Below are 22,039 nucleotides of genomic sequence, written 5' to 3' on the forward strand. Positions count from 1 at the left end.
TCGTATGAGGTAGATTGTGAATCAATCGAAGGAATTAATGTTTCAAGTCATGAAAGTCATGCTTAAAATCAAACATTCACAAGGGACTTGCGCTTTGAATATTTAATGATGCGGCGGACGTAGCCTTTGGAACTACTTTATTCTCCTTCAAGCTCCTGGTAATCTCTGTGTAATCCGTATAATTTAAGAAATGCCTCATGGAAGTTGGAAGTTACTGTTTCTGTCGCGTCTATTGCTCGTTTGCGCAAACGACAACTTCATGGCCCGAGACTTTTTTCTGTATAAAGACGTGTCCCACGTCGTCGGGTTTTCTTGCGGTGGTCTCGAAAGTGCGTAATAATATTTAGATGATTGAAATGACTCATGTATGATTATTACAAGCTTCTCCTGCGTGACAGGCGACGTGAAATTCGCGAGGACATTCAACGAAGTCTTTGTACTCACGTCGATATGGAGTCTCGGATCCGTGAATGCATCATCGATACGTACTATTAGGAAGTTTTTACAAAACAACAATCGCAATTTAGGTGTTTACTTGGACGCGCGATGCGACGGTCCCAATTACAGCATGATATATGCCGAGGTAAAAGACGCTCTTCCAAAATATTCTTATATAGCATCTACATTAATTGTATAGAGTAGTCTGGAATTATAAGAATGTATAATATAATGTAAGAACAAAAAAGTAATATATGTGAAAATGCAATCGGAGGAGGGGAGAAACAGGCTAGGGTCAAGAAAGATAACAAAGCCGGTAGATGTTGAAGCAGCAATGGCAAAGTTCTTGGTATTAATCCCTTTTTATTTAAGGCTGCAAAATCTTCCTTGTTCGACGACATGCATAAATGGCTGATTTTGGGACGAAAATTGAAGGACACCGTGAGCTTGTTACATGACGACGCTTTTAGCGTGGTGACCGACATTACGATTGCTGTAGAGACCGAGGCCGGTTTCGATTTGTACGACGTGTATAATCCTTGCAAAGCACGCGGTGGCACCTTGAACGTAACCGTTTTGGGTTACTGGACAGAGAAGTCCGGGGTGGCGATCAGATTGAAGCAACCAAAGTACGAGAGGAGATCCAATTTGCACGGTATGAGGCTCAAAGTGGGAGTCTTGGTAAGTACCTAACCGATTAGTTCTCAGCTAGTAAGTACGGCGACTGATAATTAATTCATTATCCGGAAATCTCTTAGCTGCCGCGTAGGTTCTACAATTTGTCCACGGAGGATATCGTGCTGGATCAAGACATGAAAGCGAAATACGGTCGGTCCCAATTCCTGTACACGATCTTGTTGCACATGGCTAATCTCTTTAACTTCACGTAAGAATCTTTTGGAACGGGCAAATTTCTCTCACGTATTTCTCTTTTTTTTTTTTCCAAGTATGAAAATATCTTTTTAATCATTTTAATTAAGTATAGAAATCGTGGAAGTGGATCCGAGAAAGCGGCAGGACAATTCCGCGCCGATGTTCGTCGCTTTTCAAAAGAAAACTGTAGACATCTCGGCCAGTCCAATCGTGATGAAGGCGGAAAGATTACGTTCAGGAGATATTATCGGTCCAGTATGGCCAATGCGGTACGTAATTTCGCGATACGCGATAACGAAATGCTGATCGATGCACGAACGAATTGTTTCTACGCAGATCGTGCTTCTTGTTCCGAACGATATCCTCGGCGAACATGAAGACGAAGCAATTTTTGCGACCGTTAAATATTAAGGTCTGGTACGTGATACTCTCCACGATGATAGTCGCTGCGTCCATCCTGGTAATATTGATCGTCAAACAGGAAGGCATTCACAGCATGTCAGAGGGCTACAACATTTCTATTCTTCTCACAATAGGCGCTATTTCCCAGCAAAGTACAGCTTCTTCGTTAATTTTCTAGTCAACTTTTTAGTCAAATAACGCATTGGCAATGAAAAGCTGTCGGTATTAACTTTCGCTTTCACAGGTTCCATGTTCGTTCCGGTGCATTACGCAGGTCGCATAGCATTCATACACATCATGCTTTTCAGCGTGTTAATCCTGAACTATTATTCGGCGAGCATCGTGTCCGACCGATTAAAAAACGTAGGCGTGAAAATGAATGACTCGTTGATCAGTTTGGCAGACAGTAATATGAGAGTAGCAGCCGAGCCAACGCCATACGTTCGTTCTTTTCTACAGGTAGATGCTTTTACAGCATTTTTAGCATGCTGCCCATTGTCTAAAGATTAATTTGATAAAAAAAGAGCTGCAATAATTATATAATAAAAGATCGTATATCATTTTATTCAAAAAATGCTATTTTTTTATTGCATCGGCGTATCTCTCGTCCCGTCTTTTTGCTAAAAGACCCCGGAGAAAGAGGTACGGTATTTTAACGCGAAACGATGGGACAAACTACCGGAATCCAAGCGTTATCTGCCACTAGCGGAGGGCCTGGATCGCGTGGCTAAGGGCGGCCTAGCTTATCACACATCGATCGAATCCGCGTATCCGTACATCGAGCGGCACTTCTATCCGCGAATGATATGCGAGCTGACGGAGGTCCATCTTTTTCGTGCGGTTCTCGCTCTTTGGGGCAGATACAAGAGCCCGTTCACTCCGCTGTTGAGAATCGGGTAGGAAAATACGCAATTAAATGACGTTTAAAATTAATATTACCATTAAAATTACTATTAAAATAATTATTTCTAAAGTGCTATATTTATCGCTGTATTACGGCGACTAAGTAGACATCTACGCATATCTCATTGTTTAAATTTTAATTCTTCAAGCAATAAGCAAATTATTATTCCAATTTTTATTATTGCAGCTTGACCAAGATATATGATATGGGCTTACGCAAGCGACAGCTGAAATTCTGGTCAGCAAGAAGGCCGTTTTGTCCGAAAAATATGCTAGTCGCGGAACCGCTGTCGATCCAGGAAGCTACGCCCATTTTTCTGTTCATTGGCATCGCCACCACGCTATCTCTTATAATATGCATAATGGAGAACTTTGTCTACTGGATATGGCCGCGGTAATCAGTGTTAAAAAGCTGAAAAGTTAAAAGAAAGAATAGCGAGCTTGAAATTTTCCATTTGATCGTTTGGTCGGTTTTTTTTTAACAGATTATCAGCATCTAATGCCAACGGGCTATGGAAGAAACTATGTTTTCCGACAATGACACGGACCACACCTGTTTCGCGGGACGTACTCTCGAGCGAATAACCAAATAATAATTTCTAGATGCCATTCTGACGCTTGTTTAATTAGATTTTATCACAGATAGCTTGTGTGTTTATTCATTAGATGTTCGCGCAAATAATTAATCACCATTGTGTGCGATTTGCTGCATGTAGCTCGACAGTGACACGTTTGCTAGTTCTTATTCCCCGACGGAATGTCATAGCGGTGGAACGATAAATAAACGATAAGACGTACGATTTCAAGATATCACATTTAATATCGTATTGATGCTGAAAAATTCAAAGCATGTCGCAACCGACAAACTCAATCGAACTGTATTTCTTTTTCCATTATCTCTTTCGTTTATTCGTATTCATGCGTGCAGGCTCAACGTTACATAAAATCCGCAGACCATTTACTTTTTCCACGGCAATATGCATAATCTGAAATTAAAGCGCGGTGTAACGTATGTGGCATTCTTTTTTGTTGTATTGCAATTCTCTTGTAACGTTAACGCGAGAGACAGCGACTTTATTCGCGATTATTTTGTAACCAAGGCGGTGCGGAACGTCGTGGGGTTCTCTTGCGGAGATTTCACGAGTAGGTGAAGCTTTTAAAATAGCAATTGTTTAATAAAAGCATCATACAATTCATAAATGATTTTTAGCGACGATTTTTGTGCGTGTCTCTTCACATTTTATTGCAGGTGATTTTTATTTCTTGAAGTCGTTAAGCAGAGCCGGTATATACACGATTATCCGGAAACACGATGCGGATATTAACATACGACGATTCTTGAGCACTGACGCCTGGAGCTTAGGAGTCGTCGTGGATTTGCGTTGCAACAACGAAAGCGCCGTGACCATCTTCGCCGAGGTAAAGTCTTTATAAAATCGGTTCTTATTTATTCTTATTCACGATATTTCCAATTTTCTCGTGTAAAAAAGGAAGAAAGAGAGAAGAGACTGATATTTTTATATTTATTAGACTTCGAAGTTTCGCATGTACGACTACTCGTACCACTGGTTGGTCCTGGGATCGAAGCTGAACAGCAGTGTGCCGCTTTTGAACGATAACGCTTACGGCATGACGACCGATTTCGCGCTTGCGATAATGAATGGTACCGGTTACGATCTTTATGACGTTTTTAATCACTGCAAGTATCGCGGAGGTACGCTGAACGTGACGAAGCTGGGCTCGTGGCGACCAGAAGAAGGTCTTACCTTCACCCTGACCCAACCGTTGATCGAGAGAAGGGCTAATATGCACGGTATGACGCTGAAGATGTCGGGCGTGGTGCGTGTCACTGGATAATATGTGGCTTTATAGAACAAAAAAACCGTTTAATTACATTATATTATTGTTATCGCATGCTTCATCATTAGATACAGTATAGGCCGAAAAACATGCGGTTGGAAGATTATATGCAAGACATTAACACCAGATCTTTGGACAGTATGCATAAATTTGTGTACGCGATGATATCTCATACTGCCGATCTCTTCAACTTTAGGTATTCTAAAATAGGCTTTCGTCCTGTATTTTTAGCAGCTAATAAATTGTCCTAAAAATATCGTTTTTCTAGTGTATACGCTACGGAGATTATTTACTGGGATCGTCACAGTGTGCACGGCTTGATATTTGAGATCTTACAAGCAAATTACATCGACTTTGGCAGTAATCCTAGGATTATGGTGTCCGAGAGATTAGATTATGCCTCTCTGATCGGCGCGGCGTGGCCGATTCGGTATTGAGGCTTACGTTTTGCGTTAAGAGATCATCAATCTCACATCGTTTAATGAATGTTCAATCTTTTTCTCGTAGACCCTGTTTCATGCTGCTATCCACCTCGTCGAACGACATCAAACTTGAGATTTTCTTTAAACCGTTTGCGATTCAGACTTGGTACCTGAGCGCCGTATTTATAGTGTTCTTCGTCTTCGTGATGAGAGTAATAATGAAACGCGAGGAGGCGAGCAGAGAGGAGAAATATTCTGGTGCCGTGGTCCTTACTATCGGTATTACCGCTCAACAAGGTAAAATAACGTGTAGCAAACGTGTCGTCTTGTTTAACGACTTAATTTAACAGTAATCTCTTTCATAGGCGCAAATTTTTTTCCCGACCATATTCCCGGCCGTATCGCTCTTCTACAGATCCTCGTGTTCAATTGGATCATGTACAACTATTACTCGGGCAGTATAGTGTCGGCTCGTCTGAGCGAACCGCTCGATATGATGGAGGATGACGTGACGGTTCTCGCGGACAGCAATCTGAAAATCGCGGCGGAAGCTGTGCCATATCTGAACTACTTTTTATACGTATGCACGCATGTTTTCAGACACGTTAAGATCGTACGCGCGGAGTATTTCAGAAAGACCATACAGCGTTCGACTTTATATTTTCAGAAACTTAGCTCAGAATCAAATTACTTCAGGAAGAAGCGCTGGGATCCTCTGCCAGAGTCGAAGCGATATTTGCCGATAGAGGAGGGTATGAAGCAAGTCAGTGAGGGCACCCTGGCCTATCACACGGATCCGAACACGGCGTATCCCTACATCGAAAAGACGTTCGAGCCGAGCAAGATCTGCGCATTGACGGAGATCCATCTGTTTAAACAATCCGTCATGGGTATGTACGCCAGTCACAACGGTCAATTCACCGAGATGGCGAAAATTGGGTAAGCAGTCGTTTGCTTTTTCCTCGCGACGAAGGCTCTCGCAGCAGTTAAGGAATTCTTCTCCAGGCTATCCAAGATGTTCAATACCGGGTTACGCGATCGACAGATAAAGTATTGGTCGAGCAGGAAGCCTCAATGCACGCTCGACACGTTGTCCACGAGAAGCATATCCGTATACGAAACCGCTCCGGCCTTGATTCTGTTAGCTTTCGGTCTACTCGTTGGAAGCGCAATATGCGTTGTCGAGAATATAATCTACTATCGATTCACGAGGTAAGCTAACGCTCGAGTACGTCTTAGCGGGTCGGAGAGTTATTATAATTTTGTGCTTGCAGAGAAGAAACGAGTGAGCTGACACGAGTAAGCAGCGGTGACGTGGAGGAGACGGCCGGCACGAGCAAACCTAATTTGTCCGCGTAAACTGTCTCGCCTTGGGAAATAAAATATTCACGAATCGTTCGTGAGTTATAATTAGTTACATTCATTAGTGTCTCATTATCGTATATTTATTTCATCCGAAAGGACAGCACGTGTTACAATGTAATTTTTCCCAGCCCAAAATTTGGTCTAATAAAGTTGTGAATTCACTTTGAAGCGTAGTACAGTCTCGAGAAACTTTCTTATGAATACTTTCGTGGAAAACAGCCGGATAATGGATAGGAAGACAGACAAATCGATCGTTACAGACTTGAGTTCAGGTAATTGACAAAGGATAGAGACAGGAAGTGGAGAACTCTGAAATTGAAGAATGAATGGAGTCATACACTCACTCCGAGAATTTTTTAACACGTTGACTGTCGCATAAACTATTTAACGCGATATTCGCCTACAGATCTCAAAAGCTGTTAATTAAATAAACTCTTCGTTGAAGAAGGCTCAATCCCAAATCAGTAGGAGAATCTGACGAGATAAACGACTGGAATAACGATGCACCCTGTATATGGTTTGTATCACAGTATGTAGTCGCTGTGATTATGCTGTCATGTCAATCGACGTTGTGGATATTATGGACGATTTCGAACTCGGCAAATCATTTCTACCGCTTCAAGTCCTGCTATTATCTCGAATACGAAATTATCTTGGTTTTCCATAAAATGATCATGAAACGGAGTAGTTATAACGTCGTCGCAACTTCGTAGTTTGTGTATACCGAGAAAGGATGCGTCCGATGTATCGCATTTTTCTCTTGCAAACGTTCATCATCGTCGCATACGCGCAAACCAGCCGAATCATTCGAGACTATTTCGTCTATAAGAATGTGACCAGGGTGGTGGGTTTCTCCTGCGGAGATATGAATGGTGAGTCGGGCGTTGATCGCGTTTCACGTATAAAAATTCTTGATAATTTATAGAATAAAATCAGTAATTTGTTAGAGTTGAAATTTTCTTTGTACACAGAGGATTTTCTGACGATGAAACTGCTGACCACCGCCGGGATGGCTACGGCGATTAAACCAGCTGGATCACAAATCGATATACCGAGGTACCTCGATACCGATCGAACTCTGGGCGTGTTTGTGGACATACGATGTCCGAATCAGAACGTCAGCGGTATTTTCGACGAAGTGAGAATTCCGTAATTCTATAAACTAGTAAAACAGAACTTTCCGGTCGGGAAATTAAATAAATAAAGAAATGAAATCTGTAGGGTTCAGCCCATCGCATGTACGATTACTCGTATGTCTGGCTGATCTTCGGGAGCAACTTGAACCATAGTTTGCAGAGCTTGAACGATAGTGGCTTCAGTATCGTCACGGATTTTGCGATCTTGCTACCGAACGAAACCGATTACGTCCTCTACGACGTGTACAATCACTGCAAAATGCGCGGCGGAGTGCTCAACGTTACGTGGCTGGGCAGTTGGCGCGAGGATGACGGACTCACGATCAGCTTAACCGGTTCGAAAATCTTCAGACGACGAGATTACCATGGATTGCGAGCGAAGGCGGCCGGAATTGTAAGCCTTACCTCAGTGGGGAAAACATGTATTTTAATTACTACATAGACAATGATATTCGTAGGTGATGCACAGACCAGAGCACGTGAGTTTGATAGATTATCTGGAGGGCGACGGGCTCAAAGACACGGACAATTGGTCAAAATTTGGATACATTCTTTTCTCGAACGTCGCCGACATGTTTAACTTCACGTAATTGACTGTGACACATTTATATATCTCATATACCATGTCCTGACTGCTCAACGAACGTGTTTGCATGTAGCATGGACCTCATCGAGCTCAACCACTGGGAGAAGAACGACAGTAACGGTCCTATGATGAGCCTCTTGAAGAGGGACGGTGCCGATTTGGCATACTATCCGAACATCCTGACGATCGAGAGATACGGATACGCGCGTCTCATTCTTCAACAATGGCCCACGCGGTAAGCAATACCCGATGAAGAAAATGTGTACATGTATAAATAACATATAACAAACGCAGATAAGATATTCTGCGCTCTTGTTTGATTCGCGAGTAATTTTTCATTCAGTACCTGTTTCATGTTTCGTACCATACCGGCGACGAAGATAAAACCCTGGATAATGCTAAAGCCGTTCGCAGCGAACACATGGTACATGATTATCGTAATAGTGGTGGTCACAATTCTTATTCTGTCCTGTATACTGAAGCTGGAACGTGCCGACGATTGCAGCTGTAGCATCTCGGCGTTAGTCGCCGTTGCCGCATTATGCCAGCAAGGTACTTACGATCATGACAATACGACAGCGAAGATATAATGCGTTCTTCTGTTATAATATCGATCAGGTTTCCCTTCTCTCTCTGATCAATCGGCGAGTCGAATAGCCCTCATTCAGATCACGGTCTTCGGCCTGTTGGTATATAATTACTACGGGGCGGCGATAGTGTCGGCTAGATTGAACGAGCCCATTCAAAAGATGAATGACTCGCTGTTTTCGCTGGTGCATAGTAAGATGCAGATCGCGGCCGAGAAAATTGTCTTTTTCAATTTTCTGCTGCGGGTAAAAGCGCGTTCCAAAATAGTAATTCAATATTTTTGAGCTCAATCGCTCTGATAAGCTTCTATTTTTGCTAGAACCAAAGACCGGATGTGCAATATTTTAAGCCCTATTGGGACGATCTACCGGAATCGAAGAGATTTATTCCCGTCGAGGATGGCGTGGAGAGAATAAAGAAGGGGGACTTCGCTTATCACGGAGATCCGGACTCTATCTATCCAGCTATCGAACGTGAGTTCGATAAGCAGATGATATGTCAGCTAACGGAAGTTCATCTATTGCAACCCACCGAGTTGGGCCTGTGGTCCAATCTTAACAGTCACTTTCACGAAATCTCCAAAATTGCGTGAGTACATCATTATTACATGTTGAATGCTGCAATTTTCAGTCTTCAAAATAAATATTAGGTCAATATCAATTAATATAGATTACTGAAAATATTTACATCGGGACTTCGGCGACGAGAGATACGTCGCCGGTCGGCCAGGAGGCCTTATTGTCCAAGCGACGAGGTCTTTGTCTCTAGTGTGACAATCTACGAAGCGGCTCCGATTTTGTATCTTCTGCTCTTTGGCATGATAATTTCACTCATCGTATTTGGTATCGAACGCTTTGTTTTCTACACGATAAATTCAAAACGAGCGTCGGGTGTTACACGAGGTATTATACCAAGCATTAAACCAAGCATTAAACCAGGCATTAAGCGAACCATTAAACCATGTATTAAACAAGGTATTAAACCAGACGTAGAAAAAGGTATTAAAATTAAGAATTAAGAAAAATAAGGTATTGCTAAAAGATAAAGCACCACCTAGTTTTGCTTCTAAAAGCAAGTGGTTTCTTTCAACAGGTGCTAATGACGAAACGATATCAGTAAAGAATATCAATATAGGTAAAATTTCTGATAACGGGATTCTCAATTATTATGTAAATTATTTACCAGATAATCATTACATATAGGTATACGTAGTGCGAATGAACGCATTTAAATAAAGTCAAATGTCTTTTCACGATTCCTCCTTTTAAGTCCCGATACACAACGCGCGATCAGGGTAAAATAAACATACAAAATAAAGCGCATGTGTTTTCTTATTGTTAGTCGAATACTCTTATTAGTTAAATAACTACATGAATAATAGATGAAAAAACTCACCATTCTGTTACGAACGAAATGTAGTTACTTTTTCTTCTTGGATTTCTTGTCGATGGCAGCTGGAGCCGTTCCAGTGAGATCTGCTAAACGCAGTTTCAGTTTCAACAATATCTCCACTTAATTGTGGCTTCCACACACTTCCGTCTTCCTTAGCAGAGCTCTAATTCTCGCACAAGATTGCTCTAAAATCGTGACTTAATGTAGCAAATTGAACACTAAATTTTACTAAGGAAAATAGCACCGTTTTGTGATATTCAATATTCAATACCTGCATCGCGATATTGCAGATTCTAATGCCGCCACGGCATTCTCTGTTGGGCGAGAAACCGATGATTCCCAATGGAGTTGTTTCACGGTGTCGGTCAAAACGTAGCCTTGCGATTTAATTTTCAGGAAAAACGCTTGAACAATTCTGAAAGGAATTGTAACGAAGATGAACGTATTTAATGTAAATATAAAAATAAAAGATAAAAGAACGATACAATAAGACGGGATGCAATCTTACTCTGTTTTCTCAGGAGTAGTGCGGCCGAAATAGTCGAATCCGATGTCGAACCAGCGGTAATGTCAATTAACGAAGTAAGCTAACGCTCGCGTATGGCTTGGTGTGTCAGAGAGTTATCATAATTTTGTGCTTGCAGAGAAGAAACGAGTGAGCTGACACGAGTAAGCCGCGGTGACGCGGAGGAGACCGCTGATACGAGCAATCCTAATTTGTCCGCGGAAACTGTCTCACCTTGGGAAGTAAAATATTCATGAGTCGTTCGTGTGTATTATGAATTGGTACATTCATTAGTGTCTCATTATCGTATATTTATTTAATGCAAAAGGACAGCTGGCGTTACAATGTAATTTTTCCCAGTCTAATATTTGCTCTAATAAAGTTGTGAATTCACTTTGCATCGTAGAACAGTCTCGAGAAACTTTCTTATGAATACTTTCGTGGAAAACAACCGGATAATAGATAGGGAGACACGCAAATCGATCGTAACAGACTTGAATTCAGGGTAATTGATAAAGAATAGGGACAGAAAGTGGAGAACTCTGAAATTGAAGAAGAAATTGCCGTATACGGGATGTTTCGCGGTCACACCGTGAATTTTTTCACACGTTGACTGTCGCATAACTTAGACGCAATATTCGCCCACAGAACTCAAAGGCTGTTAATTAAATAAACTCTTCGTTGCAGAAAGTTCAATCCCAAGTTAGTAGGAGAATCTGACGAGATGAACGACGGGAATAACGACGCACCCTGTATATGGTTTGTATCACAGTAGCCGCTGTGATTATGCTGTCATGTCAATCGACGTTGTGGATATTATGGATGACTTCGAACTCTGCAAATTGTTTCTATCGCCTCGAGTCCCGCTATTGTCTCGTATACAAAATTATCTTGATTTTCCATACAATGACAATGAAACCAAGTAGTTACAACGTCGTAACTTCGTAGTTTGTGCATACCGCGAAAGGATGCGTCCGATGTATCGCATTTTTCTCTTGCAAACGTTCATCATCGTCGCATACGCGCAAACCAGTCGAATCATTCGAGACTATTTCGTCTATAAGAATGTGACCAGGGTGGTGGGTTTCTCCTGCGGAGATATGAATGGTGAGTCGGGCGTCGATCGCGTTTCACGTATAAAAATTCTTGATAATTTACAGAATAAAATCAGCAATTTGTTAGAGTTGACATTTTCTTTGTACACAGAGGATTTTCTGACGATGAAACTGCTGACCTCCGCCGGGATGGCCACGGCGATTAAACCAGCTGGATCACAAATCGACATACCGAGGTACCTCGATACCGATCGAACTCTGGGCGTGTTTGTGGATATACGATGTCCGAATCAGAACGTCAGCGGTATTTTCGACGAAGTGAGAATTCCGTAATTCTATGAACTAGTAAAACAGAACTTTCCGGTCGGGAAATTAAATAAATAAAGAAATGAAATATCTGTATGTAGGGTTCAGCCCATCGCATGTACGATTACTCGTATGTCTGGCTGATCTTCGGGATCAACTTGAACCATAGTTTGCAGAGCTTGAACGATAGTGGCTTCAGTATCGTCACGGATTTTGCGATCTTGCTACCGAACGAAACCGATTACGTCCTCTACGACGTGTACAATCACTGCAAAATGCGCGGCGGAGTGCTCAACGTTACGTGGCTGGGCAGTTGGCGAGAGGATGACGGGCTCACGATCAATTTAACTGGTTCGAGGATCTTCAGACGACGAGATTATCACGGATTGCGAGCGAAGGCGGCCGGAATTGTAAGCCTTACCTTAAAGGGAAAACATGTATTTTAATTACTACATGGACAATGATATACGTAGGTACTGCACAGACCAAAGCAAGTGAGTTTGATAGATTATCTGGAGGGCGACGGCCTCCAAGTTATGGACAATTGGCCAAAATTTGGACACACTCTTCTCTCGCACGTCGCCAACATGTTTAACTTCACGTAATTGATTATGATACATCTAAATATCTCCGCATATACTGTGTAACGATTGCTCAACGAATGTTTATGCATGTAGCATGGACCTCATCGAGATCAACCACTGGGAGAAGAACGACAGTAATGGTCCTCTGATGAGCACCTTGAAGAGGGACGATGCCGATTTGGGCTACTATCCGTCTATCTTGACGATCGAGAGATACGGATATGCGCGTGTTATTTTTCCACAATGGCCCACGCGGTAAGCAATGCCCGATGGAGAAAATGTGTGCATGTATAAATAAAATATAACGTAGTGATGTAAGATAATCTTCTCTCTTGTCCGATACGCGGTTAATTTTTCATTCAGTACCTGTTTCATGTTTCGTACCATACCGGCGACGAAGATGAAACCTTGGATAATACTGAAGCCGTTCGCAGCGGACACGTGGTACATGATTATCGTGATGGTGATGGTCGCAATTCTCATTCTGTCCTGCATACTGAAACTGGAACGTGCCAACGATTACGGCTGCAGCATTTCGGCATTGATCACCGTTGCCGCATTATGCCAGCAAGGTACTTACGATCATGACGATACGACGAACGGAGATATATTGCGTTCTTCTGTTATCATAATATCGATCAGGTTTCCCTTCTCTCTCTGATCAATCGGCGAGTCGAATCGCCCTCATTCAGATCACGATCTTCGGCCTGTTGGTATATAATTACTACGGGGCGGCGATAGTATCGGCTAGATTCAACGATCCCCTTCAAAAGATGAATGACTCGCTGTATTCGCTGGCGCATAGTAAGATGCAGCTCGCGGCCGAGAAAAATGTCTTTTTCGATTTTCTACTGCGGGTAAAAGCGCGTTCCAAAATAGTAATTCAATATTTTTCAGCTCAATCGCTCTGATAAGCTTCTATTTTTGCTAGAACCAAAGACCGGATGTGCAATATTTTAAGCCCTATTGGAACGCTGTACCGGAACGGAAGAGATTTATTCCGATCGAGGATGGCGTGGAGGGAATAAAGAAGGGAGGCTTCGCTTATCACGCGGATCCGGACGATATCTATCCATCTATCGAAGTCGCGTTCGATAAGCAGATGATATGTCAGCTAACGGAAGTTCATCTATTGCAACCCTCCGAGTTGGGACTGTGGTGCAATCTTAAAAGTCACTTTCACGAAATCTCCAAAATAGCGTGAGCACATCACCACACATGTTGAATGTTGCAATTTTCAGCCTACAAAATAAATATTAGGTCAATATTATTTAATACAGATTACTGAGGATATCTACGTCGGGACTTCGGCGACGAGAGATACGTCGCCGGTCGGCCAGAAGGCCTTATTGCCCAAGCAACGAGATCTTTGTCTCTAGTGTGACAATCTACGAAGCGGCGCCGATTTTGATTCTTCTGTTCTTTGGCGTGATAATTTCACTTATCGTATTTAGTATCGAGCACTTTGTTTTCTACATGATGAATTCAAAACGAACGTCAGGTATTACACGAGGTATTGTACCAAGCATTAAACCAGACATTAAACCAACCATTAAACCAGGTATGAGACAAGGTATTAAACCAGACATTAAAAAAGGCATTAAAATTGATAAGAAAAATAAGTTATTGGCAAAAGATAAAGCACCACCTACAAATAACGTTATTCTGGTGCTTCCAGAAGCAAGTCGTCTCTTCCAACAGGTGCTGATGTCGAAACGATATCAGTAAAGGATATGAAAATAGGTACTGATAATAATGGGATTCTCAATTGTTATGTAAATTATTTACCTGATCATCATTACATGTAGCGAATGAACGCATTTAAATAAAGTACAAATGTCTTCACGATTCTCCTCTTCTAAGTCCCGATACACAACGCGCGAGTGGGGTAAAATAAACATATAAAATAAAGCGCATGTGTATTTCTTATTGTTAGTCGAATACTCTTATTAGTTAAATAACTACATGAATAACGTAATAGATGAAAAAAATCTCATCATTCTATTACGAAGGAAGTGTAGTTACTTTTTCTTCTTGGATTTCTTATCGACGGCAATTGGCGCTGTTCCAGTGAGATCTGCTAGACGCTGTTTCAGTTTCAACAATATCTCCACTTGTGGCTTCCACACACTTCCGTCTTCCTTAGCCTTTAACTCCCGCACAAGGTTGCCCTAAAATTGCGACGTAATGTAGCAAATTGAACGCTGAATTACTAAGAAAAACAGTACCCTTATGTGATATTCAATACCTGCTTCGCGATAGCAGATTCTAATGCCGCCACGTCTGTTGGAGCATTTTGTTCCCCATTTTGTTCCGGCACGTGCTTCGGTTCGGCCTTCTTATTTTTCGCGGGTGATTTTTTTTCAGGCGCGTTTATATTACTTTTGAGATCAATTAGCTTCTTTTTCAGATCTAACAAAATTTCTACTTGCGGTTGCCAAACGCTTTTGTCATGTTTAGCTTTCAGTTCTCTTACTAGATTGCCCTAAAAAATACATAAATTGTTCAAAGGAGATGATTCTCGCATTAATATAAGAGAAAAAAAGATACTAAACCTGTTTTGTAATAGCAGCTTCTAATGATGCGACACTTTCGTCGGAGCTTTTAGCCATTTTCGCTGCTTGGCCATTATTTTCCTGCTGGCCAGCGTATTTCTTGCGTAACATTTCTACCGTTTGATCTTCAATCTTAGTGAATAGCGGACTGGGCTTGCCGATTTTGTGCCACGTAGGTAACATATTTGTTATCGTTTCAGGAATGTAGCCGTAAGTTTTGTTACTCAAACCTAATTGAGATCTCAATTGTTTGGTTGTACTGGGCATAAAGGGAGCCAAAAGGGCGGACAGAAGGCAGGCTAAATTGCAACAAATTGCAACAACAGTTCCGGCCCTTTTTCTGTTGGTTTCAAATAAAAATATTACTCAAAAGGACGAACCGACGAGAAAGCGGTTAAAATAAATAAAATTGCTTATACTTGTCGTCGTCATTTCCCTTGATTTTCACCCAAGGCTGTTGGAATTGCATGTACTGATTGCCGTGCTTCGAAATCGCCAATATGTGTCTTAAGCCATCTCTAAACTTGGCTTGTTCCATGGCGTTTATGTAAGACGACAGTTCGCGTTGTGCCAACGCTAATAGGGTCCAGTCAGCCTCTTCCGGCTCTATCGGTGGTACATTAGAGTCGAAGAACTTTTCAGAGAATACCAGAGCTCTAGCCGTAATAAGTTTTTGGGACTGTTAATAACAGGTTATCGCGTCGTTAATTACTGATGGCTTACAAAGAAATGTGGTAGCTACAAACCTGTTGACAAAATTCCCAAAATTATTTAGTAACTCGCTATTGTTTTTCGTGGCTAAATCCACCCAATTAAAAGTGGAATCTTGAGTTTCGGGCCTGATAAAGGCCAAATAAAATCGCCACACATCAGCTGGAATGCCGGTATCTCTGGCATCGGTTCCGAACACTCCGATACCCCGAGACTTGGAAAATTTTCTATCTTCATAATTTAAATATTCTGAAACGGAATAATTATTACATCTATAAGAAGATCGACGAAAAGATTGCGTGTGAACAAATAAAACAAAAAAAAAGATTTGAAAGAAGAAAAGACGTTTAGATAAATATACAAAGACATAGAGTCATAAAGTAAATGCATCCGACAAATATGCACTCTTTGGAGATATCATACCGGTTGCCATTATATATTTCATCAACGTGTAATTTTGATCAGCTGCTAGTAAACAAGCGGGGAACATTATCACGTGGAACGGAACGTTATCCTTTGCCATAAATTGGTACAAATCGATTTTCGAATCCTGAGGAGGTTGCCACCATTTCTTATATTCTTTGGTATACCTCTTTGTAATACTGATATATCCGAAAGGGGCGTCAAACCAGACGTAAAACACCTTATTTTCGAAACCCTCTACCGGAACCGGGATGCCCCACTTCAAATCTCTGGTTATACAACGCGGCTTAAGACCGTCGCGTAACCACGCTTTTGAAACCACTCTGGCGACGTTGGACCATCCCTTTTCCACGGTAGCTGAATATTTTTTTAGTTCCTCTTCTAGCTGCAACACGGAAGAGCTATGAATATAATCCGCATTTTACTGGAAACGCATTAACGGAGCGTCACGATGTAAATCTTACCTTGGGTAAATCCAAGAAGAATTGTACCGAGTTTTTCACGACAGGTCTATTGTTACACATCTTACATCGAGGATTTATTAACTCGACCGCGTTCACGAGATGACCGCAACCATCGCATTGGTCACCGCGCGCGTCTTCGTACTTGCATCCGGGACATATGCCCTCCACGAACCTATCGGCGAGAAACCGATCGCAGGATTCGCAATGGAGTTGTTCCACGGTCTCGGTAAAAATATAGCCTTGCGATTTAATTTTCAGGAAAAACGCTTGAACGATTCTGAAAGATATTGTAACAAAGATGAACGTATTTAATGTAAATATAACAATAAAAGATAAAAATAAAACGGGACGCAATCTTACTCTGTTTGCTCAGGTGTAGTAGTGCGGCCGAAATAGTCGAATCCGATGCCGAACCATCGGTACACGTCGTTGTGTATGTCGAAGAATTTATCACAAATAGCTTGAGGAGTAGTTTTCTCTTGCAAAGCTTTTGCTTCAGTCGCGGTGCCGTATTCGTCGGTTCCACTAAAATTTAAATTTAAATTATTTAAGTTAGAACGTCGCTTTTCTCACGTATGTTGCAAAAAATAATAATTACCTTATGTAGAGGGTGTTGTAGTTTCTTTGCCTGCAATACCTGCGCAAATCAAGAAAGTTCAATATTATTAAGTTACAAGATACTATACTTATTAATATTTAAGTGTACCTACAAACCTTGCAAAGATATCAGCTGAAAGAACGCAACCAATAATATTTCCCAGATGCGGAACATTATTGACATAAGGAAGAGCCGATGTTATCAATACATTTCGTTCACCTTTTTTAGGCAATCTAAAAAGAATATATAATCGGTTTAATAAATTCGCGTATAAACTATATAAATTTGTTAGATACGCCCAACTTACATGGGATATGAACTTTCCTTGACTTCTGGATATTGATCAGTGGTCCAACTCTTTGCCACATTGCGAAGTTCTTCTTGACTAACTATCTCCACTTCTTTTTCCTTAGTTGGGCTAATCTGAAACAAATCATTTAGATCTACACATGTATCAGAGGCCTAGGCCGGTTGTTCCAACCTGTTTGTAAACTAACTAATAGTTAAATCATATAAATGTCTTTGTTTTTCCTTCAAATTAGACAAAGATAGACATATGATTTAACTATTAGTTAGTTTACCAACAGATTGGAACCCTTACTGTTGTTTGTGGAATGTTAATTAAAAAAATATTTAAAAACACTTACGTCACTAGGTACTGATTCGTGAACTTGGGAATTCGAGGCTGTATTGACAGGGAACCAAGAAGCAGCTTCAATGCTTGCGATAGCTTTTGCGCCTCTTTCCAAGTTGAACATTTCAATGGATTCCTTGACAGACATATTCCAAATTTATTTAATTATATATGTCAAATCTCTATGTTTATGAGATACCATTTGCAATGAAATTTTACCTTAATCGATTGCTGGATAACTGACTGCTTCTGAATATTAGCTAACCAGCTATCAAGGTTTGGCAAGTCCTTGGCAATATTGTTTGCGATATCTGTAACCAATATGGTGCTCCAAAGACTTACCCAAATAGAAATATCTGCTGGTGATAAATTACTACATTTCTAAAAAAAAAAAAGATATCAAAGAATGGAGTAAAAGATGGACGATAAAAAGGACATTTGAGTGATGTTTTTGTTATTTACCTCAATTAAGTACTCTTTTTCTTTCAGTGCATTATTGAGATCTTTTAGTAAAGACCATAAGTCAGATTTCTGTGGTGTTTTGGAAGTTCTTGTGCTTGCGTGACTTAATATGGTTGGCTGCAAAGAATATATTAGACTTTAATACGTTTCAAAGGATCTTTGTCTTATATATTCTTAAAATTAATAATAGCTTTCTGTGGAGTTCAACGACATATAACATATAACTATAAAAAACAACATAAAAAACAAAGACTAGACTAGACTAGGTTCAATTGCAAACAGGAAGCAAGTCTGTAGTTGATGCAATATCTAATTAAAATTATACCTGTAATTGAGAAATTTCCCATTCCAACCATCTGTCATTAAGAACCTCCGATTCTTTAGGTACTGGCAACAGGAAGCGTAGCGCTGAAGAGACGCTGAACAGAGATACTCCTGATGGTACAGTCAGCGTTGGCAAGCGACCCAAGGCAGCGTCTACACGTAATACAATATGTAGTCATAACCACATGCATTAACTGAGCCTTGTAGGAGTCGAATTGATTGACTTGGCGAAATAGAGAAAACTGATGAAGATACAAGCACTCATGGCGCTTTAAATCTTAAAAATGTAAAAAATTCACAAAAAGTGGAGTTAATCGGTTTGACTGCTGAGAGATACGATCAAAAATAATCCTTGCAAGTCGAGGTCGTGTATGAATCTAATCTCGCGTATGATTTAATCCAATATTTCCCTTTCGTAAATAATTTATGCGAGACGCGGAGGAGACGGGACGAACAGGAAGAGGTTAATGGACCCACCGCTGGGCTTCAGAATCCTGACGGAGACGGTCTCCTGAGCCAATTTAGCTGCGACAATCAGCTTCAGCGCGTTTGGGTTGCCCCCGTTCGTGGAAACGATCATCATCGGCGAATAAATTAATAAATACGTCAATAAATAGGGAAATATGCTAGCGCACAACCGCGAGACACGTGAGCGACAAACCGCGACAGGAAACAGCGGGAAGCGTGGGGAAGCAAGATCGAGGCCCGATTTCCACGCGCGAGGATTGCGTCAGATTCTGCCTCTCTCCTATTGGACACGATCTTTTCGTGGGTGCATAGGCGACGCTTTTTACAAAAAATCGAGTCACCGTAACGTGACGCCGCGCCGGAGATGCTGGAGCTGGAAGACCATGGAAGACAGAGCAGAGTCAAATAAAGATGAATTAGGATTTAGGAACATTTTTACATTATCTTGCCCTCCCTTCCACGAACATATATACTTAACAGAATTAATAATTAGATAATAGTTTGTACAGTTACAAGTTTAAGGCACCAGAACACTTCAACAATATCAGAAATATTAATATATTCTTCAGTATTAATATACAGAATGCATATCGTAAAAGATAACTTTTGGATCGATTTGTAGAATTTCAATCTTCTCAATTTTAACCGTAATTTAATTACAGTTATCCTATTTAACTTTTAATTATCTAACTCCTTAATAATTATAACTTTAGGGAAACTCAAATTGGGAGTGACATGTGAGAGCAGTCGATTTGTAGCGGACGGGTCCCAGGTTCAGTCCTATGTACATTTTTATTTGCGATTGGCTCGCCAGATAAGTTAACACGTTGACTGCCATGATGATAGTAGTCTATCCTCCGTGACCAATGCCTAACTTTTCAGTGTTACCCTGACCAGCGCTATCGAACATTTTTAAAACTTGTTAAAAACATCTTTTGTTATGTATGTCATTTATATGGACACCATCTAATATAAAATCTCAGCATAGCTTAATAACAATATAAAGAAAGTAAAAAATGTGTTACTCAACATAGTAACTGCACGATGCAGCCTTGTAATCATATCACACAGTACTTCATCATTATATGCTCATGAAAACTTTCTACGGTATTATAATGAAGATTCTACTGCGTGGAGTACATGGAACAAACCCGGGCAGACAACGCGTTAAAGAACATTAGTTATGTGGTGAAATTATAAAAATATACAAGTCATCGCTTTTCGCATTTAATAGAATAAATAAATTCTGTTATTTCATAACTATTGAGGATGCAAACAAGCTCGTGTGGTTGTTGATCGTATTACGTGTCCTTCCCAGACTTGAGAATCGTTACAATTTCTTCCAATAAACTGTTTCTTATCTCTCTCTGAGTATTGGCCTTCTCTCTATGTTCCTCCGTGTGTGCAAATTCTTCCTTCTGCATATCCCGCATCTCCATGCATACTTGCAAGACTCCATTTTGCATATAATTAGAATTTTTATTTTTGTTGTCCATCCTGCTGATTAAATTTCTTAATAAACGCTGACAGCTCTGCAGATTCTCAATCATTTTCACGTTCTGAGCTTCCAATCTGGCATCATGCTGAGTGGCTTTCAAATTATGTGCTGTCTCGGTACCACAGCTTTTGGCAATCATCATGGATCTGTAAGAAATATTTGAATTAATAGTGATCAATCAGCAAATAATTCTATACCCTGATGAGTTATAACTTACCCTGCCTTTGAGTCATCGTCACCATTCATTTCCGAGTCATATAAATCAGACGAAAAGATTTCGTCCAGGTCTCTGTAAGCACATTTAACATGTGAATCAATCTGACAATTAGGTCAACCTGTTAGAAATTTAGAAACAAACTCACTGTTCGTAACTGCAGATGTACTTCCCCCTCCCGTTTCTCCTGTTGTGTATCATCATGTTCTTGTAAGCGCGTTTGAGCGTTTTGTATCTGTTTTCCACTTGCAGAGGCGATACACTGAAGCCGTTCTCCATCAAATTTTCGGCTATCTCCTGATACGCTTTCTTCATGTTTTTCAGTTTCCGATTCCTCACCAATTCCTTCTTCTCTTTATACTCCTTCAGAAAGATCTTCGTCGAGGCGTCGCACCAAGGGAAAATCGCATTCCCGCCTTTACTCGTCGTTGGTGTGCTGGCCTTATCGGGCTCCTTGGACTTATCCGCCTGTTTCTCACTCTCAAAATCATTATCAGCCATCTCCCATGGAACGACATCGATTTGTACATCATTGCCATTGACATTGAAGGTCATTTGTTCCACCTTGTCGTCAATCTCCGATATATGAAGTTGGAAAATCACATTTTCCTCTGTAAATATACACGTTATTAAATGTTTGTCTACAAGTCTACTTTCGCCTACTTTCGTATTGACATTACTTATTGCTCACAGACATTATATAGCGGAAGAAACAATGAGCATTGTGCGATAGAAAGGTAGAATATGTCATATACGTATCATATGATTCATCGTGATTGCTATTACCTTTACTATTACCTTCGCATGTGATCGTAACAAACCCATTGCTGTCTATGATCACCTTGCCCTCCTCGTCGCGATTAAACCAGCCTTTCATTACCGTGGGGCTCGCTCGACCCAAGGCTTTTTCCTCACCTGCAATCCCAGCCGAATCGGCAAAAGCCTTTTCTCGCGTCGCACGACGCGGTATTTTATTTTCGCGCTTTATTCCGTTGCACCTTTTGCACCTCCGATATTCGGCTGCAGAAAGTGTAAGAAGGTGCAGCGATTGCAAATATATCGCGGAAGCCTACGCCGCGTCGGGGACGAGACGTACGTGTACCCTGCAATGGCTGCGACGAGGAAACGGGACACGGGACCTCGGCGCGAGAAGGGAAAAGCGGGAGGAGAGAAATGCTTGCGATCCCCTTCGCGTTTCGCCGACGCCGAGTCGAGCGAACGGTGGCGCCATCGGAGTTATCGGCCGCGCGGTTTCGGCCGGTAAAGTAGGTCG

At 41.1% G+C, this 22,039-nt stretch overlaps 6 protein-coding genes and 1 long non-coding RNA gene across 11 annotated transcripts; 4 read left to right on the plus strand and 3 right to left on the minus strand.

The window, feature by feature from the left end:
- Positions 1 to 41: 41 nt before the first annotated feature.
- LOC139774019 (ionotropic receptor 75a-like) lies at positions 42 to 3,416 on the plus strand. Its single transcript, XM_071708949.1, has 10 exons — positions 42 to 329; positions 399 to 583; positions 811 to 1,119; positions 1,197 to 1,324; positions 1,419 to 1,580; positions 1,648 to 1,865; positions 1,958 to 2,172; positions 2,341 to 2,609; positions 2,804 to 3,010; positions 3,102 to 3,416. Exons 1-10 carry the CDS (start codon positions 191 to 193, stop codon positions 3,199 to 3,201), a joined length of 1,932 nt encoding a protein of 643 aa, XP_071565050.1. The 5' UTR covers positions 42 to 190; the 3' UTR covers positions 3,202 to 3,416.
- Positions 756 to 13,131, minus strand: LOC139774021 (uncharacterized). Of its 2 annotated transcripts, XR_011718484.1 has the most exons (6): positions 12,996 to 13,131; positions 10,474 to 12,917; positions 10,237 to 10,380; positions 9,969 to 10,150; positions 2,833 to 4,480; positions 756 to 2,595 (listed from the first exon to the last, which is right to left on the minus strand). It is a non-coding gene; the product is annotated as an uncharacterized lncRNA (long non-coding RNA). The 2 variants fall into 2 exon arrangements; XR_011718483.1 differs by having other exon boundaries at positions 756 to 3,028.
- LOC139774007 (ionotropic receptor 75a-like) lies at positions 3,594 to 6,431 on the plus strand. The gene is made up of 10 exons (XM_071708925.1): positions 3,594 to 3,759; positions 3,866 to 4,035; positions 4,147 to 4,455; positions 4,545 to 4,672; positions 4,745 to 4,906; positions 4,984 to 5,195; positions 5,264 to 5,478; positions 5,566 to 5,837; positions 5,904 to 6,110; positions 6,173 to 6,431. The coding sequence occupies exons 1-10, from the start codon at positions 3,594 to 3,596 to the stop codon at positions 6,255 to 6,257; spliced, it is 1,926 nt and encodes a 641-aa protein (XP_071565026.1). The 3' UTR covers positions 6,258 to 6,431.
- On the plus strand, positions 6,455 to 9,970 carry LOC139774011 (ionotropic receptor 75a). The gene is made up of 9 exons (XM_071708935.1): positions 6,455 to 7,135; positions 7,235 to 7,401; positions 7,485 to 7,793; positions 7,858 to 7,985; positions 8,059 to 8,220; positions 8,329 to 8,537; positions 8,604 to 8,818; positions 8,893 to 9,161; positions 9,243 to 9,970. Exons 1-9 carry the CDS (start codon positions 6,997 to 6,999, stop codon positions 9,589 to 9,591), a joined length of 1,947 nt encoding a protein of 648 aa, XP_071565036.1. The 5' UTR covers positions 6,455 to 6,996; the 3' UTR covers positions 9,592 to 9,970.
- LOC139774006 (ionotropic receptor 75a-like) lies at positions 11,439 to 14,263 on the plus strand. 2 transcript variants are annotated; one of them, XM_071708924.1, is made up of 9 exons: positions 11,439 to 11,577; positions 11,677 to 11,843; positions 11,933 to 12,241; positions 12,305 to 12,432; positions 12,509 to 12,670; positions 12,779 to 12,987; positions 13,058 to 13,272; positions 13,347 to 13,615; positions 13,696 to 14,263. In XM_071708924.1, the coding sequence occupies exons 1-9, from the start codon at positions 11,439 to 11,441 to the stop codon at positions 14,141 to 14,143; spliced, it is 2,046 nt and encodes a 681-aa protein (XP_071565025.1). In that variant the 3' UTR covers positions 14,144 to 14,263. The 2 variants fall into 2 exon arrangements, with proteins under 2 accessions (XP_071565025.1, XP_071565023.1); XM_071708922.1 differs by having other exon boundaries at positions 11,439 to 11,843.
- Positions 14,184 to 19,343, minus strand: Metrs (methionyl-tRNA synthetase 1). Its single transcript, XM_071708921.1, has 16 exons — positions 19,064 to 19,343; positions 18,588 to 18,739; positions 18,263 to 18,379; positions 18,020 to 18,181; positions 17,814 to 17,936; positions 17,474 to 17,589; positions 17,283 to 17,399; positions 17,167 to 17,205; positions 16,929 to 17,093; positions 16,569 to 16,845; positions 16,105 to 16,489; positions 15,717 to 15,930; positions 15,390 to 15,626; positions 14,971 to 15,310; positions 14,664 to 14,900; positions 14,184 to 14,586 (listed from the first exon to the last, which is right to left on the minus strand). The coding sequence occupies exons 1-16, from the start codon at positions 19,167 to 19,169 to the stop codon at positions 14,437 to 14,439; spliced, it is 2,937 nt and encodes a 978-aa protein (XP_071565022.1). The 5' UTR covers positions 19,170 to 19,343; the 3' UTR covers positions 14,184 to 14,436.
- A 255-nt stretch (positions 19,344 to 19,598) lies between these two features.
- On the minus strand, positions 19,599 to 21,899 carry LOC139774015 (uncharacterized). Of its 3 annotated transcripts, none has more exons than XM_071708943.1 (4): positions 21,565 to 21,899; positions 20,915 to 21,377; positions 20,770 to 20,841; positions 19,599 to 20,698 (listed from the first exon to the last, which is right to left on the minus strand). In XM_071708943.1, the coding sequence occupies exons 1-4, from the start codon at positions 21,641 to 21,643 to the stop codon at positions 20,356 to 20,358; spliced, it is 957 nt and encodes a 318-aa protein (XP_071565044.1). In that variant the 5' UTR covers positions 21,644 to 21,899; the 3' UTR covers positions 19,599 to 20,355. The 3 variants fall into 3 exon arrangements, with proteins under 3 accessions (XP_071565044.1, XP_071565043.1, XP_071565045.1); XM_071708942.1 differs by having other exon boundaries at positions 21,553 to 21,899; XM_071708944.1 differs by lacking the exon at positions 21,565 to 21,899 and adding an exon at positions 21,447 to 21,540.
- Between the last annotated feature and the right edge of the window lie 140 nt (positions 21,900 to 22,039).

This window comes from Temnothorax nylanderi, unplaced genomic scaffold, assembly GCF_030848795.1.
Source record: "Temnothorax nylanderi isolate EJ_2023f unplaced genomic scaffold, tnyl_v1.0 TNYL_tig0072_pilon, whole genome shotgun sequence".
Classification (NCBI taxonomy): domain Eukaryota; kingdom Metazoa; phylum Arthropoda; class Insecta; order Hymenoptera; family Formicidae; genus Temnothorax; species Temnothorax nylanderi.

Coding starts and splice junctions, on each gene's coding strand:
- LOC139774019 (XM_071708949.1), top strand. CDS start 191: ATGCCTCATGGAAGTTGGAAGTTACTGTTTCTGTCGCGTCTATTGCTC. Junction 330..398: donor TTCTTGCGGTGGTCTCGAAA/GTGCGTAATAAT, acceptor CCTGCGTGACAG/GCGACGTGAAATTCGCGAGG. Junction 1,120..1,196: donor GGCTCAAAGTGGGAGTCTTG/GTAAGTACCTAA, acceptor GAAATCTCTTAG/CTGCCGCGTAGGTTCTACAA.
- LOC139774007 (XM_071708925.1), top strand. CDS start 3,594: ATGCATAATCTGAAATTAAAGCGCGGTGTAACGTATGTGGCATTCTTT. Junction 5,196..5,263: donor CGGTATTACCGCTCAACAAG/GTAAAATAACGT, acceptor TCTCTTTCATAG/GCGCAAATTTTTTTCCCGAC. Junction 5,479..5,565: donor ATCTGAACTACTTTTTATAC/GTATGCACGCAT, acceptor TTATATTTTCAG/AAACTTAGCTCAGAATCAAA.
- LOC139774011 (XM_071708935.1), top strand. CDS start 6,997: ATGCGTCCGATGTATCGCATTTTTCTCTTGCAAACGTTCATCATCGTC. Junction 7,794..7,857: donor GAGCGAAGGCGGCCGGAATT/GTAAGCCTTACC, acceptor TGATATTCGTAG/GTGATGCACAGACCAGAGCA. Junction 9,162..9,242: donor CACGAAATCTCCAAAATTGC/GTGAGTACATCA, acceptor CAATTAATATAG/ATTACTGAAAATATTTACAT.
- LOC139774006 (XM_071708922.1), top strand. CDS start 11,439: ATGCGTCCGATGTATCGCATTTTTCTCTTGCAAACGTTCATCATCGTC. Junction 12,988..13,057: donor TGCCGCATTATGCCAGCAAG/GTACTTACGATC, acceptor AATATCGATCAG/GTTTCCCTTCTCTCTCTGAT. Junction 13,273..13,346: donor TTTTCGATTTTCTACTGCGG/GTAAAAGCGCGT, acceptor TATTTTTGCTAG/AACCAAAGACCGGATGTGCA.
- Metrs (XM_071708921.1), bottom strand. CDS start 19,169: ATGATGATCGTTTCCACGAACGGGGGCAACCCAAACGCGCTGAAGCTG. Junction 16,846..16,928: donor ACTACACCTGAGCAAACAGA/GTAAGATTGCGT, acceptor AATATCTTTCAG/AATCGTTCAAGCGTTTTTCC. Junction 15,627..15,716: donor TTTGGGAATTTTGTCAACAG/GTTTGTAGCTAC, acceptor TATTACGGCTAG/AGCTCTGGTATTCTCTGAAA.
- LOC139774015 (XM_071708942.1), bottom strand. CDS start 21,643: ATGAAAGGCTGGTTTAATCGCGACGAGGAGGGCAAGGTGATCATAGAC. Junction 21,378..21,552: donor ATGCGAAGGTAATAGTAAAG/GTAATAGCAATC, acceptor GTATATTTACAG/AGGAAAATGTGATTTTCCAA. Junction 20,842..20,914: donor TACATCTGCAGTTACGAACA/GTGAGTTTGTTT, acceptor ATGTGCTTACAG/AGACCTGGACGAAATCTTTT.